Here is a 16,605-nt window from a genome sequence, read left to right as displayed (position 1 = left end):
ATGAAGGCCATATGAAGAAGAACATTGTATCCATTTTTCAATAAGCAGGCTTATTGATTGAATATGATCTATTGTACTGAAGTTTTTTCTGAAACCAGCTTGTTCAGAAGGCTGTATTGAATCAAGTCTTGTTTCTACTCTATTGCTTATAATTCTAGTGAAAAGCTTATAAATGTGGGATAACAAACTGATAGGCGTGTAGTTTTCTAGTTTTAATTTACTTCCTTTTTTATGCAATGAAATAATGTTTGCAGTATTCCGTATTTGGGGTATTTCTCCCTTTTTTGGAGAAAATTTTTGTTTTAGAATATCCTCACCTTCTTTAATCATTTCTGTTATTAAACCAATTTTCCCCAGAAGCTCTATTTTTTTTTTTCATTTGTTTTAATTTTTTTTCTATTTCAAAGATTTCTAATGGAGTTATGTCAGAGGTATTGTCATAATCTATTTTTTCTGTTGATTCACCCACTATTCACCCATTTCAGATATAACTGAAGAAATAGTTATTCTGTAACAACTGAGAAGCAGTTTCAAAATCAATACCAAAGATAAACATACTGATCATCGGATAGTATTGGAATGTCATAGTCACAAATCAAAATGAGGAATTGGAAAGAGTAATGAGCAGATATCGATGCTTGAGTTTGCTTTGAAGTATGACAAGTAATTTGCAGTACAAAATTCCCAGCAAAAAGTATGCAGAAAGTGGACATGAAGATAACCTGATGAAAAAACAAAGAATGTGCATACTAATAGTTGATTACTAATATTAATTTGAAACCCAAATGACACGAGAAGGTGTGGTTTCAAAGTCAAAGATCAGAGAAAGTGCCGGCCTCGTTGCCAAGCAGATAGCTTATCTGCTCTCCAGCCAAAAGACTGCAGGTTTGAATCTCGCCGTGGGCATGGATGTTTGTGATTGTCTGTGGAAATACTAGTTGTGGTAGATGGTGTTGGTGTAATTGCGGTTAGTTGGTGATTGAATGGTGGAGATGGAGTTGTAAGAGCCCTCAATGAGTCCTTACACTCCCTGGAGGTGTCAGATAATAACAATAGAATACACATGAAGGTACTTGTGGAAGAATTGAGAGAATGTATATATATATATATATATATATATGAGGATGGTCTGAAAAGTTCTCGGCCTCAACCATAGATTGCAACACTATCGGCAAGATTTTTTTTTTCTATGTTGGTACATCTGTCATAAGCATTCATGTAAAATTGCAAGTCATTCTATCAAGGTTTGTTTTATAAAGCTTCTGAAGCAAAAATGTTGTATCTATCCCTTGAAATGGATAAAATTGAGTATCGTGCGGTTATAAAATTCTTTGTAAAAGATTTAATGCCAAAAGAAATTCATTTGAAGTGCCCATAAAAGTTTATGGGCACTTTTCTCCTTCGTTTTTGACAATTAAGAAATGAGCTGCTGAGTTTAACTAATTCTTGGCCATACCAGCCTTGAAGGTATGGCCAAAAAGTGTAATAACACCAGAAATTGTTGATCAAGTGCACAATATATTGGATGACTGGTAAATCAAAGTACATGAAATTGCTGAGACCATAGGCATTTCAAAAGGACATGTAGGATATATTTTGCGTGAAGGATTGCAAATGAAAAAGCTTTGCACATGATGGATGCTGCGCTTGCTCACAGCAGATCAAAAAAGGTACTCGCATGAAAATCTCTGAACAGTGCTTGTAGTGTTTTAACAAGAATAAAACTGATTTTATGCGTTGATTTATTACTATGGATGAGACTTGGATTCACCATTACACACCAGAATCCAAAGAGCAGTTAAAACAGTGGACAGAAGCCGGTTGTTCAGTCCCAAAGAAGACAAAGTCGGTTCCATCAGCAGGAAAGGTCATTGTATCTGTGTTTTGGGATGCTAAAGGCATTTTGTTTATTAATTATCTTGAAAAGGATAAAACAATAACCGGGGATTATTATTCCAATCTTTTAACCAGACTAGACGAAAAAATTTATGAGAAAAGACTCGGTTTGCAGAAGAAAAAAATCATCTTTCATCAGGACAATGCATCTGCCCACAAAGGTGTTTTGGCAATGGGAAAATTAAGGGATCTGCACTATGAATTGTTGGAACTTCCACCCTATTCCTCAGATTTGGCTTCCTCTAACTTCTGTCTCTTCCCAAAACTAAAACTCTTCCTTGCTGGTCAGCATTTTTATTTGAATCAAGAGGTGATTGCAGCTGTAGAGGGGTATTTTGCAGATCTTACTGAGAACCACTGCAGGGATGGGATAATGGTGCTGGAATAAATGTATTAGTCTTAAGGGAGATTATGGTGAAAAATAAAAATTATTTTGAAATTATAAATTTGTTTTTTCATTGTTAGGCTGAGAACTATTCAGACCATCCTCGTGTGTGTGTGTATATATATATATATTAACCTCACACAATAGAGTACACAAGACCTAAAACGCAATAAGAATAACAAAGTAGTATCTGCAGTTTAAAAAAAAAAAAAAAAAATAGGAATGGAAGAAATGGTCCTAGAAACAGAGAATCCAGTGAGCATTAAAAGAGATATTTCACTGAAAGTGGAAAAATGGTATGGAGCAAAATGTAACAAAGTAGTGGTTGGAAAGAACAAGGCAAGGTGATTAGAGGAATAGTGCAAAGATATGAGTGAATACTAACATGAATACAGAACAACAGAAGTATACAAGATGATTAGAAACATCAACGAGAAATGCAGCCTGCAGCAGAGAAATATAAAGGAGGAAAAAAGGGTGAAATCTTGAACACAAATGGGATGGGAGGGCGAGATGAACAGTTACATAAGACGCATGGAGATTTGGAGGTTCAAAAAAAAAAAAAAAGATGAAGGAAATATGACTATCAAGCACATACACACAGAGATGGATATAGAGGGAAGAGGTTACAAGGGAAGTAAAGCATCAGAAGAACCATCAAAGCTCTAGGAACATGAGGTCACCCGAGATATGCTTGAAGTGAGGTGGTGAAATAATGATAGATGAGCTACACTAGCTGTGTAACATTGTTTGGAATGAAGGGAAAGCACCAAAAGAATACCCAAGATCAATTTAATATTCATTCAATAATAAAAGGAAGCAAAATGGAGTGCAGAATATTACAGAACACCTGCCTTACCAAGTCATATGCTTATGATGATATTAACAGAAAGGTGAGCTAGCAGAATTTAGTTGAGACAGGAGTATAGTGCATCAAATATTAATGTTGACATTACTCGGAGAAAGCTTGTAAAAATATGAAGGTACATGCCTGATTGTTGACTTTCAGAAAACGTTTAATAGCAAAGATCAGAAGGTGACAGTGTGCCATACTTGAATCTTATGGAGTGGACAGGAATCTGATATATCTATTACAGAATATCAAAAATAGTGTAAAAGTTGCTATGAGAAATAGTGGAAAAAGAAGGAGTCTCTTCTGAACAATGAGAGATATCCCCGAGCATCTTTATCCTGATTTTGTAAAGAACAATAAATGTTATAAATTGAAATATAAGTGGAATTTCAATTCAAATTACAAAAATTAATGACATAAGATTTGCAGGTGACACAGTCATTATTGAAGAAGATAAAGAAGAATGAAAAAGTATAGTACTATAGTTAAGTGAAGGAAAGAGATGTTAAGTGATAATGAGCATTGAATCAACTAAAACTGTTTGGTGGATAAGAGGATCAACAAGCAAATAAAGATCAACAAATATGAGCTCGATGGAGTAAGGAACATACCTAGGGAGCAACATGATATGCAATTTAGACTGAAAAGGAGGTAAGAACTTGGATAACAAAAGTGAAAGTAAGCTTGCAGGTGCATAAGATGTGAAACAGTAAAACAGTGAGCATTGATACAAAGCTGAGAGTACTAGATTGCTCTCTATGGATGTTAGATACTGATAATGGTCAAAGACTCAGTAAAATGAATATTGGCATTTGGAAGAAAGTATTATAAAAAAAGTTCTATGAAATGGAAGGATGTAAATTTTGCATCCCTCCAATGAAGAACTCCACAGAAAAGTAAATTGGAAAAAGAATCTAATGTAGAAAATAATAAGAATACATCTGAACTTTTTTGGACACATCTGCAAGACAGATGACAGCAGGATTCAATGCTTTCATGTTCTGTAGAACAAATACCATTAACAGAAAAGGACAACCTAGAAGAGAGTGGTTAGATGCTGCAAAGGAGTGAAGTGTAGAGAGTGCTTGAAAGAGCTGAGCTACCTACCACTGGTCTGAAAGAGTTGAAAGTTTTTATGGCTTGGTTATATTATAAATTAAAGATGCCAAGAAATTATATTGTCAGTTTCATTCTTTATCTAAGTGTACGCAAACAAGTTTGTGCATAAAGTCACTTCATTACTGGGTTACTTGTATACAGAGGCTAATGACTTCACATCAATAGCCTTAGTATCCCATAATGCAATGCACGTATCCCTATGGACATGCATAATGTTATGCATTATGAGAAGGGTCACTACCCAGACCCAGAAGTAATACCAAGGTTGAAGCAATGCAAAAGTCATATTTCCATATACAAGTAGCCAAAAGGTGGGACACCTTTTGCCTATTGTATACTCATCGCACTTAGGTGATGAGTATTTCTAAAATACTCTGTATTAGAGATAGATGTTGAAAGTTTTTTTTTCACTTGGTTATACTATAAATTGAAGATGCCTAGAAATTATATTCTCGGTTTCATCCTTTATCCAAGTGTAAGTAAACAAAGTCTGCATATGAAGTCACTTCATGACTGGGTTATTTATATAGCAGGATTATTGAATTGAAATACATAACAGTGGAGATAATCAACACTCTTGTCTCACACCTTATTTAACATCATACCTTCTTCCTGTACTTAGCTGACTACAAGTAACCCAGTTGTGAAGTGACTTCATGCGGAAACTTTGTTTGTTTACGCTTGGATAAAGGATGAAACCGAGAATATAATTTCATGTGATCTTTCATTTATAGTATAACCAAGTGAATAAACTTTCAACATCTGTCTCTGATCCAGAGTATTTCAGAAATAAGGTGTGACACTTTTTGGCTACTTGTATATGGAAATATGACTTCTGCATTACTTCAATGTTGGTATCACTTCTAGGATTGGCTCCCACTGATGAGATCTCGATAAAAGTCGAAACCTCTCTGGGTAGTGACCCTTCCCATAATGCATAGCATTATACATGTCTGTAAGGATATGTGCATTGCATAATGGGATACTAAGGCAATTGATGTGAAGTTATTAGCCTCTGTATACAAGTAACCCAGTTGTGAAGTGACTTCATGCGCAAACTTGTTTGTTTACACTTGGATAAAGGATGAAACCGAGAATATAATTTCTTGGCATCTCTTTAATTTATGGTCTGAAAGAGATGACAGAAAACAATCGGCAGAAGTAGGAGCTACAACTGTAGTGGAAGCACCTCTAACTCCATTTGCACAGAATGAGAGGTGCTTCATCATTTAAAAAATTTAGAAGTAATTTACATTGCAAGTACATGTTTCTTTTGGATGGCAGCACACAACATTTGTGTACCACCGTCACGTTATGATATGATTCAGCTTTGATATTTCCATTTACTGGCTGTTAATTGACCAGAAGGATTCCTTTACCATTCCAAAAGTATATAAACACTTGTGAACTGAATGGTTAAAACATAATATTTGAACTGTTTGCACCACCAATTTCTTTCCATATACAGTTCCATCTGCTGATAATTATCACATGATATGACATTCTGTAACTACAAAAATCTCAATTTTATTCCTCTGACATGAATATAGACAGGAGAAATCAACTACTATGCACATAAATTACATAAAGTATTTAATATAAAAACACTTAGGTGATGAGTATCTCAATACCATAATATTATTGCTCTCTGGTCAACAATATGATGTTATTTAGAATTACTGCAACAAAATTATTGATCAGGTTGGCCAAACGGATAGCATACCTACTCTTTAACAAACAGTTTGTGGTTCCATGGGCATGGACATTTGTAAAAGCTTCCTCTAGAGAAGCTTGTAAGCCCCTTGAGTTTATAAGGCTTATCTTTTTTTTAAAAAAAAAAAACTCACAGGCAATGGAGCATAGTAGCTAAAATGTTAGAATGTAAAAATAAAGTAAAAAAAAAAAAAGATAATTCAAATTCTTATTTCAAATGTTAAGATTAATCATTTGCATTTGTAAAAGGATCATCTGGAATTCTTGTGGGTTGGTGAACAGTTTGTGTTAAATTGACAGCAAGTAAATAGTTCAGCTTCTCTTTCAGATTGGTTTGTGAAGTTAGAGATGGGAAGCCAGTCTAAATTTTGGACATTGAAATCATCAAGTAAGATTCTCACTGTTAGGGTAACTAGATCATAGTTGATAAATAATCAACTTTCAGAGATAGGAGAGTAGTAGAGACAGCAAATGATGGCAACAAAGTGAAGTAAAGAAATCTTGAGCTAAATCAGATTATATAAAAGGGATTCCAGGTCTGATTAGGGGCATCAGATCAGACTAATGTGCATGTCCCACCCTTTTTTTATAAAAGGCATCATGCATGATGTGATGATAAAAGTTGAAGTGAGATGCAGTTCCAGAGGATATTAATTTGAGATTAAGTATAAATCAACAGAGATTACCTTACGTTGTCCTACAGGGACAGAAAACCACCAAGGATAAGCTGGATCACTAATATTAAGAAAGCTGCTAAGATCAACAGCCTTCAAGATCTTTCAAGAAAGACTTTATTAAGAGAAGAGCGGAGAAGATGGACTCATGAAGTACTCAACCTGTCTTGATGGAAGAGAATCAGGTAATGAATAACATATTAGGTTTGGATGTTTGTAGGTAGTGGTGCACATAATTTTTATTAGAATTGAGACCTCAGATGCTAGTGAAGTCAGTCTGAAAGTTGTATTTTTTTACATGGAATTTTGATCCTTTGTTTGATTTTTTGAGTGTAGATTTTTGTTGTTTTTTTGCAGTTTTGCACCTTTTTTTGATAGATTTTTAAAAAATATTTTCTGAGTTTTTGATATTATTATTATTTTAGTTTTTTTTTACTACATTGTTTCTATAGTTTTTTATTGTCATGTTAGTGAACAAAATATCAGAAAAATTTATATAGCAGGTGCATATATCAGGGTGAAAGACTTGTTGTTATCACTCCTACACCGGAAGTATCCAGACTCCAAGTCTTCAGGCAGTGCACCCTGCAAGATGTTATCCTCAGACTCACTCCAGGTACAACCTGACAAAGTAAGCATCAGTAGGATTATTTGCTTGATCAGGAAACCTCCTGACGTATTAACTGCTTTACCCTCGTAATTTGGTCCCACGTAATACTTGTTGTCTAGTCTGCAGAGACCATTTCACTGCTTTACCCTCAAATGGAAGAGGTACTGGCTCCACATATAAGTAATCATGGTGTAGAGAGCATGAACATTGAAGCCTCCACCTGTTACGTGTAGGAAGTGGCAAATACGTAGGATGGGGTTGTTTCACTGGGTGATGAAAGAAATCCACCCTAGAGGTCTAGTTGGCTTTGCATCCATCTAGGGAAGGAATACTTTTAAGATAGCAATATTCTCCTTGCCAGAGTCCCATTTGTAGAAACAAGCCATACTATAGCCCATAATGGATTTTGCAGTTGTTTAGGAGCGAAAATGGTTTGAAAGATGAGTTGTATTGGTTTATTTATTTTTAATTTTTTTTCAAGTTGCTGATAAAAAAAGTTAACATCAATTTATCATTGTTGTTTTTTTTTTAGTTATCAGAAGATGATCTGCGATCAGAAATAAGCTTTCCAGCAGGTCTAATTGATGAAGAAGGTGGAGAAGAGGGAATTGCTGAAGTAGAAAATGAGCTGTTTGAACACAGTCTTTTGTTGCATGACTTTGAATTATTAGATGAAGGATTAGATGAAAAGGTACAAGAAATTTTTACATTTGTCACTACATCACAATTGTTACTTCATAGTTCAGTATATTTTTATGAATTAATTGAATAAAAAAATATGTATTTTAGCATATATTACAAATAATATTCACTGAAAAACTCTGGATTGATAATAGTAAGGATGTGACTTTGACCATCTTGATTCCTGCATGGGGAGAGGTAATAAATAGAATTAGAGTTCAGTATTTGAATAATGCTCTTAGAGAATACAGAGACAAATGTAAGTAAGCTAAACAAGTCATGGAAGGACTTTGGCAGGAACACAGAAAATAAATATCAAGAAGGTGGCAAAATATTCTGCAGGTTGTTGAAGAAGCTTAGGAATGGAGGAAAGAGTGCTGTAAAAGGAATTAGAGATGATAAAGGTGACATGAAAACAGGAAAAAAAGATATCCTTGAAGTATGGAAGAATTACTTCAAAAAATTTGCTAAATGAAACAAGCAGTGATGACGGCACAGTGGTAAAAAACACTGACCAGGCATGCAGTCAGGAATACATATCCATACTTGAAGTAGAAAAAGCCATCAAAAGCCCGAAATGTGGAAAGGCAGCAGAAGTAGATAATATTCGACCAGAAATGCTCAAGTATGGAGATATAAAAGTCTTACAGTGGCTGCACTACATAGTTCAGAAGTCCTGGACAGAGGGATGAATTCCCGATGATTGGAGTAGAGCTCTCATAATACCCATATATAAAAAGGGAAATAAAACTGAATGTGAGAATTACAGAGGCATTTCATTACTGAGTGTCCTGGTAAGATATATGCAAGTATACTTGAGAATCAGTTGAGAAGGATTATGAAAGAGAAGCTTGGTGAAGAACAAACTGGATTCAGCCAAATAGAGGCTGTCAGGATCAGATTTTCACTTTACCACAGACAGTTGAGAAATCAAGGGAATATAACAAAGATCTGTATTTAAGTTTTGTAGATCTGGAAAAGGCATATGATAAGGTGCCAAGAGAGAAGCTATTCGAAACGCTGCAGTCATATAGTGTCAGTGGGGCATTATATCAAGTAATACCCAGTCTTTACTTGAGTTTTAAGTCAGCAGTTAGAATTGAAGGAAGTACAACAAGGTGGTTTAATGTTAAATCTGGTGTGAGACAAGGATGTACATTATCCCCCTCTCTTATTCATTATCTATATGGATCACATTATGATGGAAAGGGTATTAAACCTGGTATCAAAATGGGAGATGTCAATCCCAGCTCTTTGCTTTATGCAGATGATGTTATACTTTTAAATAAATCCAGTACAAGTCTGCAAAATTCCTGACTGAATTGAGTAACTGTTAATAAATTTGTTATGAAAATCAGCAATAACAAGACAAAGACAATGAAAATATCAACTGCATAGTGAATGGAGAAACCTATAGAAGTAAAACATTTCAGCTACTTAGGCACAATTTTTAGTGAAGCTGGTAAATTAAATATGGAAATAGATAACAGAATCAACAAAGCTATTAGGAAAGAACTGGATATTGTCAGCATCCCGGAATGCGTTAGCAGAGCTAATCTCAGGTGGTATGGTCACTTAAACAGAATGAGAGAGAAAAGATTGGCAAGATTAGTCCTGCATTTTTCTGTTAATTGTGAAATGACCTGGATATGATCTGTTGTGGAGAAGCCTCTTCTGAATCCTGCCTGCTCTCTACTAGAGTTGTCTTTGAGAGTGTTTTGGATTCTGTTCAGTATTACTCTGTTCATGATTTTATATGTGTGAAAGAGTAGACAGATTGGGTGATAGTTTTTATGTCTTCCTTGTTCCCTTTTTTGAATAGAAGTATGGTTTTCGAGGTCTTTTATTTCTCTGGAATCTCTTTCTTTGAAATACCACATGAATCTGGCAGCCAAAGCTTTGAAAATAATTTGACTACCTGTTGGATTTCTTCAGCCTTAACATGATCAAGTCGTGAGCCCTTTACTCATTTTCTTAAGGGCATGTTCTATTTCTTCTAGAAGTACATCTTGTATATTGTTTGGTTTTGGAATGATAGGTTCTGAAACTTGGCACTTAGTTGCATAAAGATCATTATAAAAATTCTGCACAATTCCTTCCATCTTTTTTCTATTAGTATGTTTTTCTTCATTTTGATCCTGTAAAGCAGATGGAATTGACTGTTTAAAATTTAAGTCTTTCTCTATTTTTTTCAGGCTGGTTTTTGCCTGCACTGCTTCTCTTAGTTTTTGTATCCTGAAAGCTTTGTAGCCTTCTGGAATTCTTTTCCTTCGTAACTTACAGATGATTTTGTATTCTAGAAAATTTTCTTCAGATTTCTTCAGTTCCCTTCTCTTTTTCAGTAGTTCTATAGTTTGAGGTAAGAGTTGTTCTCTTTTCTTTTGTTTTACAGGAATTTCTGAATTTTTCTTGCACTCATTGAATTTATTAATAAAGTCAATATAGTCATCAGTAACATGTAAGCAAGTTTTAAAGCGAATAAAAGTTGAGCAGCTCTCAGATGTGAACTGTAGACTAAAATACACAAAGATTATTGAAGAAAAAATGAAAGAGTTTGAGATCAGGAATCAAACCTTGGAGATTCAGTGGCATGCCTTGAAGAAAGCCCTGATTGATTCAGCTAGAGAGGCATGTGGTGAAGTTGTCTGCAAGGATAGAAAAATTAGAACTACATGGTGGACACAGGTAGTTAAAGAGGCAGCGAAGGAAAAGAAGAGAGCATATCAAAAGTTCCTGGGAAATAAGTCAGCTTGTGCTCTTAGAGAATACAGAGACAAATGCAAGAATGCTAAACACTGTGTAAAACTAGCTAAAGAAAAGTCATGGGAGGACTTTGGCAAGAATATAGAAAATTAATATCAAGAAGGTGGCAAAATATTCTGGAGGTTGTTGAAGAAGCTTAGAAATGGAGGAAAGAGTGCTGTAAAAGGAGTTAGAGATGATAAAGGTGACATGAAAATGGGAGAAAAAGATATCCTTGAAGTATGGAGTAATTACTTAGAAAAACTGCTAAATGAAACAAGCTGTGATGACAGCAGGTAAAAAACACTCAACAGGCATGCAGTCAGGAATACATATCCATACTTGAAGTAGAAAAAGCCATCAAAGGCTTGAAATGTGGAAAGTCAGCAGGAGTAGATGATATTCGACCAGAAATACAGAAGTATGGTGGTATAAAAGTCTCACAGTGGCTGCATTGCATAGTTCAGAAAGCCTGGACAGGGGGACGAATTCCCGATGATTGGAGTAGAGCTCTCATAGTACCCATATATAAAAAGGGAAATAAAACTGAATCTGAGAATTACAGAGGTTTATCCCTACTGAATGTTCCAGGTAAGATATATGCAAGTATACTTGAGAAACGGTTGCGAAGAATTGTGGAAGAAAAGCTGGATTCAGGCCTAATAGAGGCTGTCAGGAACAGATCTTCACTTTACGACAAATAGTCGAGAAAGCATGGGAATATAACAAAGATCTGCATTTAAGTTTTGTCGATTTGGAAAAGGCATATGGCACGGTGCCAAGAGAGAAGCTATTCAATACGCTACAGTTATATGGTGGTGTCAATGAAGCATTATATCGATCAATACTTAGTCTTTATTTGAGTTGTAAGTGCAGTTAGAATTGAAGGAAGTACAGGAAAATGGTTTAATGTTAAATCTGGTGTGAGACAAGGATGTACATTATCCCCTCTGTTATTCATTATCTATATGGATCACATTATGAAGGAAAGTGGTATTAAGCATGATATCAAAATTGGAGATGTAATGTCAGCTCTTTGCTTTATGCAGAAGATGTTAATGTCAGCTCTTTGCTTTATGCAGACGATGTTATACTTCGGAATAAATCCGCTACAAGTCTACAAGATTCCCGGACTAAATTGAATAACTGTTGTAATAGATATGGTAAGAAGGTCAGCAATAAAAAGACAAAGACAATGAAAATAGGCAGAATCATTGAAAATGTCAACTGTCTTGTGAATGGAGAACCTGTGGAACAAGTAAAACATTTCAGCTACTTAGGCACGATTTTTACTGAAGATGGTAAAGTAAATATGGAAATAGACAACAGAATCAACAAAGCTGGTATGGTAGGAAGTCAATTGAATAAATTCATATGGAATAAGAGAGAAATTAGTCGGAACACTAAATTAGTTGTATAGAAGACAGTGTTCAAACCAGTTTTAACTTATGGATCTAAGAGCTGGGTCAGAAGTAAAACACTTCACCAAAGACTAGAGACCGCAGATATGAGAGTCCTGAGAAAGATTATAGGCGTGAACAGATGGCATCAATTTTAATATCATATTAAAAACAAGGGTATTAGGAAAGAACTTGACATTGTCAGCATCCAGAATGCGTTAGCAGAGCTAATCTCAGATGGTATGGTCACTTAAATAGAATGGGAGAGGAAAGATTAGCAAAACAAGTGTTCTCTTCCAAGTTGGCAGGAAAACGACCCAGAGGATGACCAAGATATAGGTGGATTGATACGGTACAAAGTGCCTTAGACGATATAAATATAAGATCTGATAATGTTGGAGTCTTGACAAGTAACAGACTGATTTGGAGAAAAATTGTAGATAGGAAGTTAGTAATGATGTAAATTTTTCATGTAGTACTATCATATCCTGTACTCCCCTTGAGGGTAGATGGCAGGAATTTGATGTTGATGATGATATAGTCATTATTTATGTAACAGTTCTTAATAGTCCATTCAGTCTCTTCTATGTACTCTCCTGAACTTTTGGTAGTGTCTTTTGTGGTTTGATGTTTTTCTGATATGTTGTTCTTTTTTGTGGTCTATTCTTATAATGGCTCTGAGGAATCTGTGTTCGGAATCTATGTCGAAGTATGTTTCGTCTATTGTACCGACATTTTGTACCAGTTTTTTTATAGTCTGTTAAAATGTAGTCAATTTCATTTTTTGTATCTCCATTCGGTGATTGCCAAGTCCATCTTCTTTCAACAACCTGGGCGTTTGTTGGAAAAAGCGTTCATGATAAAAAGTTTTTCAGCTGCAGCAAATTCAGCTAACCTCTCTCCTGTTCTGTTTCTTTCTCCCAGGCCATTTGGACCAATAAACTTTTCGTTTTCTTTTCCACATCCTATTTTGGCATTAAAGTCACCACCAACAAATGTGTATGTTGACCTGTAATTTAATGCCTATTGAAGATTCATGTAAAACTTTTCTATTTCTTGATTATCAGCTACAGATGTTGGAGCATTATATTAATTTTAGGATATTAATTTTATTGTTATATTGTTCTCTATTCTAATTAGGAGTGCACCTATCGTTTCAGATATGATGTTACAAGAAAGGATTGACTTGGTGAACTTAGATTTAACAATGAAGCCCACTCTGCCTTGTTTGCCATTGTTTGAGGATGCTCTGAGGAGTATCTGTGAGCCATTGTACCATCTTGCTGTCAGTTTTTTCAATCTTTTTGTTTCATTCACTAGCAGGATATCAAAGTCGATATTAGTTGGTCCTTTGATTAATAAATCTATTTTGTAGTTTCTTACCAAAGTTCGAGTATTGAGGATACTGACTGCCATTTTCATAGATTTAAGAGGCGGCCTGTTTTCATCCGCGAGATTCTTAGCACCCCTGGACTCATTCGGTGCCTTACTTCCACCGTAGAAAGGTGAGTGTGGGCTGCACATGACTTGGGACCATTTCTGTTGTTGCTGTAGTGGCATCTTTGCTGTGGTCGCATATACACTCTCCTCACCAGGGTTCTGAAGTGTTCGCCAGAGCTCTGTTAGTAGTGTTGGGTGCAAGTCCGATAATGGTTAGGATTCCCAACACCCCCGGGGAAGTAGAGTTGGACTTTGCACCCCACTAAATGTATATAGTAGCTGTTTATTATTGGTTAGTTATTTATACTTTGCAAACAAATTTCTTTCCCTCTCCTCATAAGTTTTTTGTTTAATTATGCCATCATAAATTCACTTATGCATGTCTAGACTTTATAGGATCACATGCTATTCACTCTACCCAGCAAGTTATACAACACATTCATCCATCACTGGCTTTTACAGGCACTTAAGTGCCCATGGCCTTCCAGGTATCCTTGGACTTCCCAACCATAATACAAGCATAAAGTGGTTACCCCTATGTCTCTAAGTATTGTCTGTAAATTGCGTATGTTCTACTGGTCAGTTTGTCTGTGTTGAGGGATGAAAAACCTAAGTTTTTATCAGACCGAGAGGGTTTTTTATCTAACTAACTTTTCATTGAAAGAGGCCGGATAAAGGTTCCTCAAGTCACTGACTGGAATCGAACCCAGGTCTTTCCGACCAAAGGGCTTCATCTATGCTGACTGAGCTACAGAGGCTCACTTATAGGACACACATATCACAAATGTTAATTATTAATAATTCGTTTGCCATTAATGAAAGTATTTCTACTCACACTTATTCTTTCCATTACATTTCCCATTCTTGCATGACTTATTAATAATGGTTCACTTATTTACACCTTCGAGTAATTCGAATATACCAACTAAATGTAGCATTGTCCTTCATTATTGTTTTCTAATATATCTTAAAACAAGCACATGCCGTCTAGGAATGATTTTTTGTTCTCTCTCTCTCTTTCCATTCATGTAAATTTAAATTTCTTTAGCATTTACTTTATAAAATCCCTTCAGTTATGTGTTTTTATTATATTCTCCATCTTTTTTTTTGTCTGTCACTATCTAAGCAATCCTTTCAGCTTTTTTGTTCACTTTTGCAATATACTCCTGAAATCCATATCCCATCGTAATTTCTAAATCCCTAGCCTTATCAGTTTCCTACAATCCATTTCCGTCATTATAATATTTACAAAGCTTTTTATCTTTTCATTCCAAAGTGCATAACCTTATATTATGCCACATTAAACTTGTAACCATTATCCTTAGTCCCTACTGTTAGTCTATTTAAATTATCTATTGTCTCTCCCCCAGTTTTGCAATATTAGAAGATAATTGAATATCCCCCCCCCCCTCAAAAATAAAAATTCCCTATATCAATAATTAATAAAGTAAACAGGTAAAAATGCTACTCTTTGATGTCTATTAGCTGTTTATCCATCATCCACTCCATACCAACCTTAATGTACTGCTGCCTAGCCAACGCAACAGCCATATCACAGGGAGGTGCTGCCATGGCAGCAGACATGAAACAGGGCCAGCTCTACTGATGGTGCAAGACGTGCATTTGCACGGTGCAGCAAGTTTTTTTGTGGCAGCAAAAGTAGGCATAAACTATACAAAAAATAAGGGAGAAGGTGCAGCAAAATATGCTACTGCACGGGGCGGAAAAATTCCTAGGGGCGGCCCTGACATGACAAGTCTCCACCTTAGGAAAATTTCATCTAATTTTTATTTTATGCTGATGTTGTTTACAACAAATCTGAAACTATGTTGATTATGATTTTATTTGTATTTGCTTTGAGTTATTCAAAGTAGATATCTCTAACCATTGAAAGGAAACTGTAATTTTAAAACCAGCAATAGTATCAAAAACTAGACTTTATGCTAAATATCACACACATTTTTTATCTTACTGATGTTCAGCAGTTATATACAGTTTGAAAATATTAATATTGTGAATTGATTCAGTGACTATGATGGCTTTCATAAGATGAAAGTTCTTTTCAATTCATTTATTACATTATACTTATTTATTGCTGCTACATGTATCAGAAATGATATGGAGTTTGTTATATTGGTCATTGAGACTTGATCAAAAATTGTCATCAGCGAGGAGGAGGACAATATCCATGGAAATAGACGAGAGAGAGAGAAACAGAATGAAGAACATTATTGACCTGAGCAGCAGTAGATTTAAGACTATTTGGTATAGAGTAGTCAAACAGGACAAAATATATAGTTGAGCTGTTATTGTCCTGCAGAGGAAAAGGAAATGTATAGATTAGCTCAGTTGCCCAAAAAAATCACATCACATGTTCGCTGGACATCCACAGATGCCATATAGTCACTGTGATGCTCGGTGATATGCCACACCAGGCCTCGCCATGTACTCCTGTTGTATGCTTTTCTGGCAGCTTCAGCTCTCTGAAGATCAGTCACTCCACACACACACCATCCATCCATCTCATTGACGGTCTTCCCCTTCCTCTTTTTCCAGGAACTTTACCTTCTATTACTGTTCTGAGAAGTCCTCCTTCCATCCTTTCAATGTGTCCAAAATATTTTAACTTTCTTCTCTCAATATCAATTGCCCAAAGAAATCACAATGAAAGCAATTTAAAGTGGAAAAGGCTCATGTGATGAAGAAAAAGGAATTTATAGAGTTAATAATAGATTGTTACTTTTGAGAGGATATTATTAAGAGATATGCTGAGGATTTAAAAATGTTGAATTTGTTAATAGAGAGGATACACCCACAAAAATGTGGTCACTTTGTTTAATTTAGAGAGAAAGAGCATTACCATTTGGCCCTGATCAGGAATGTGGCCAGACATATGGAATTTTTGGTTAATAAGGCATATACAGTGTATGATCAACTTAAAGGTAGCTTGAAGCATGGAAAACATTGTGGAATGTTTGAAGAAAGAGTGAAGGAGTGTTTTGTTAGACACTATTGCATGAGTTAAGAAGAAGAATTCATTTAGTAGAGTTATGAATAATGAGTTGCATAAAGAGAAATCGTGGAGGGGATAT

At 35.4% G+C, this 16,605-nt stretch overlaps 1 protein-coding gene across 3 annotated transcripts in view; it reads left to right on the top strand.

The window, feature by feature from the left end:
- The window catches only part of LOC150099075 (uncharacterized), a 162,297-nt gene that overhangs the window by 58,811 nt on the left and 86,881 nt on the right, over positions 1–16,605 (top strand). For all 3 annotated transcript variants that reach the window (XM_090405059.1, XM_090405060.1, XM_090405058.1), the window contains one exon: positions 7,783–7,941. In XM_090405059.1, the coding sequence (XP_090261185.1) occupies positions 7,783–7,941 (159 nt within the window). The remainder of the gene's footprint in view (positions 1–7,782; positions 7,942–16,605) is intronic.

This window comes from Typopeltis vanoorti, chromosome 15 (assembly GCF_054136105.1).
Source record: "Typopeltis vanoorti isolate ZY-2024b chromosome 15, IOZ_Tvanoo_1.0, whole genome shotgun sequence".
Taxonomy (NCBI): domain Eukaryota; kingdom Metazoa; phylum Arthropoda; class Arachnida; order Uropygi; family Thelyphonidae; genus Typopeltis; species Typopeltis vanoorti.
The sequence above is the reverse complement of the archived record's forward strand: the minus strand, read 5'-3'. Positions and strand labels throughout refer to the sequence as shown.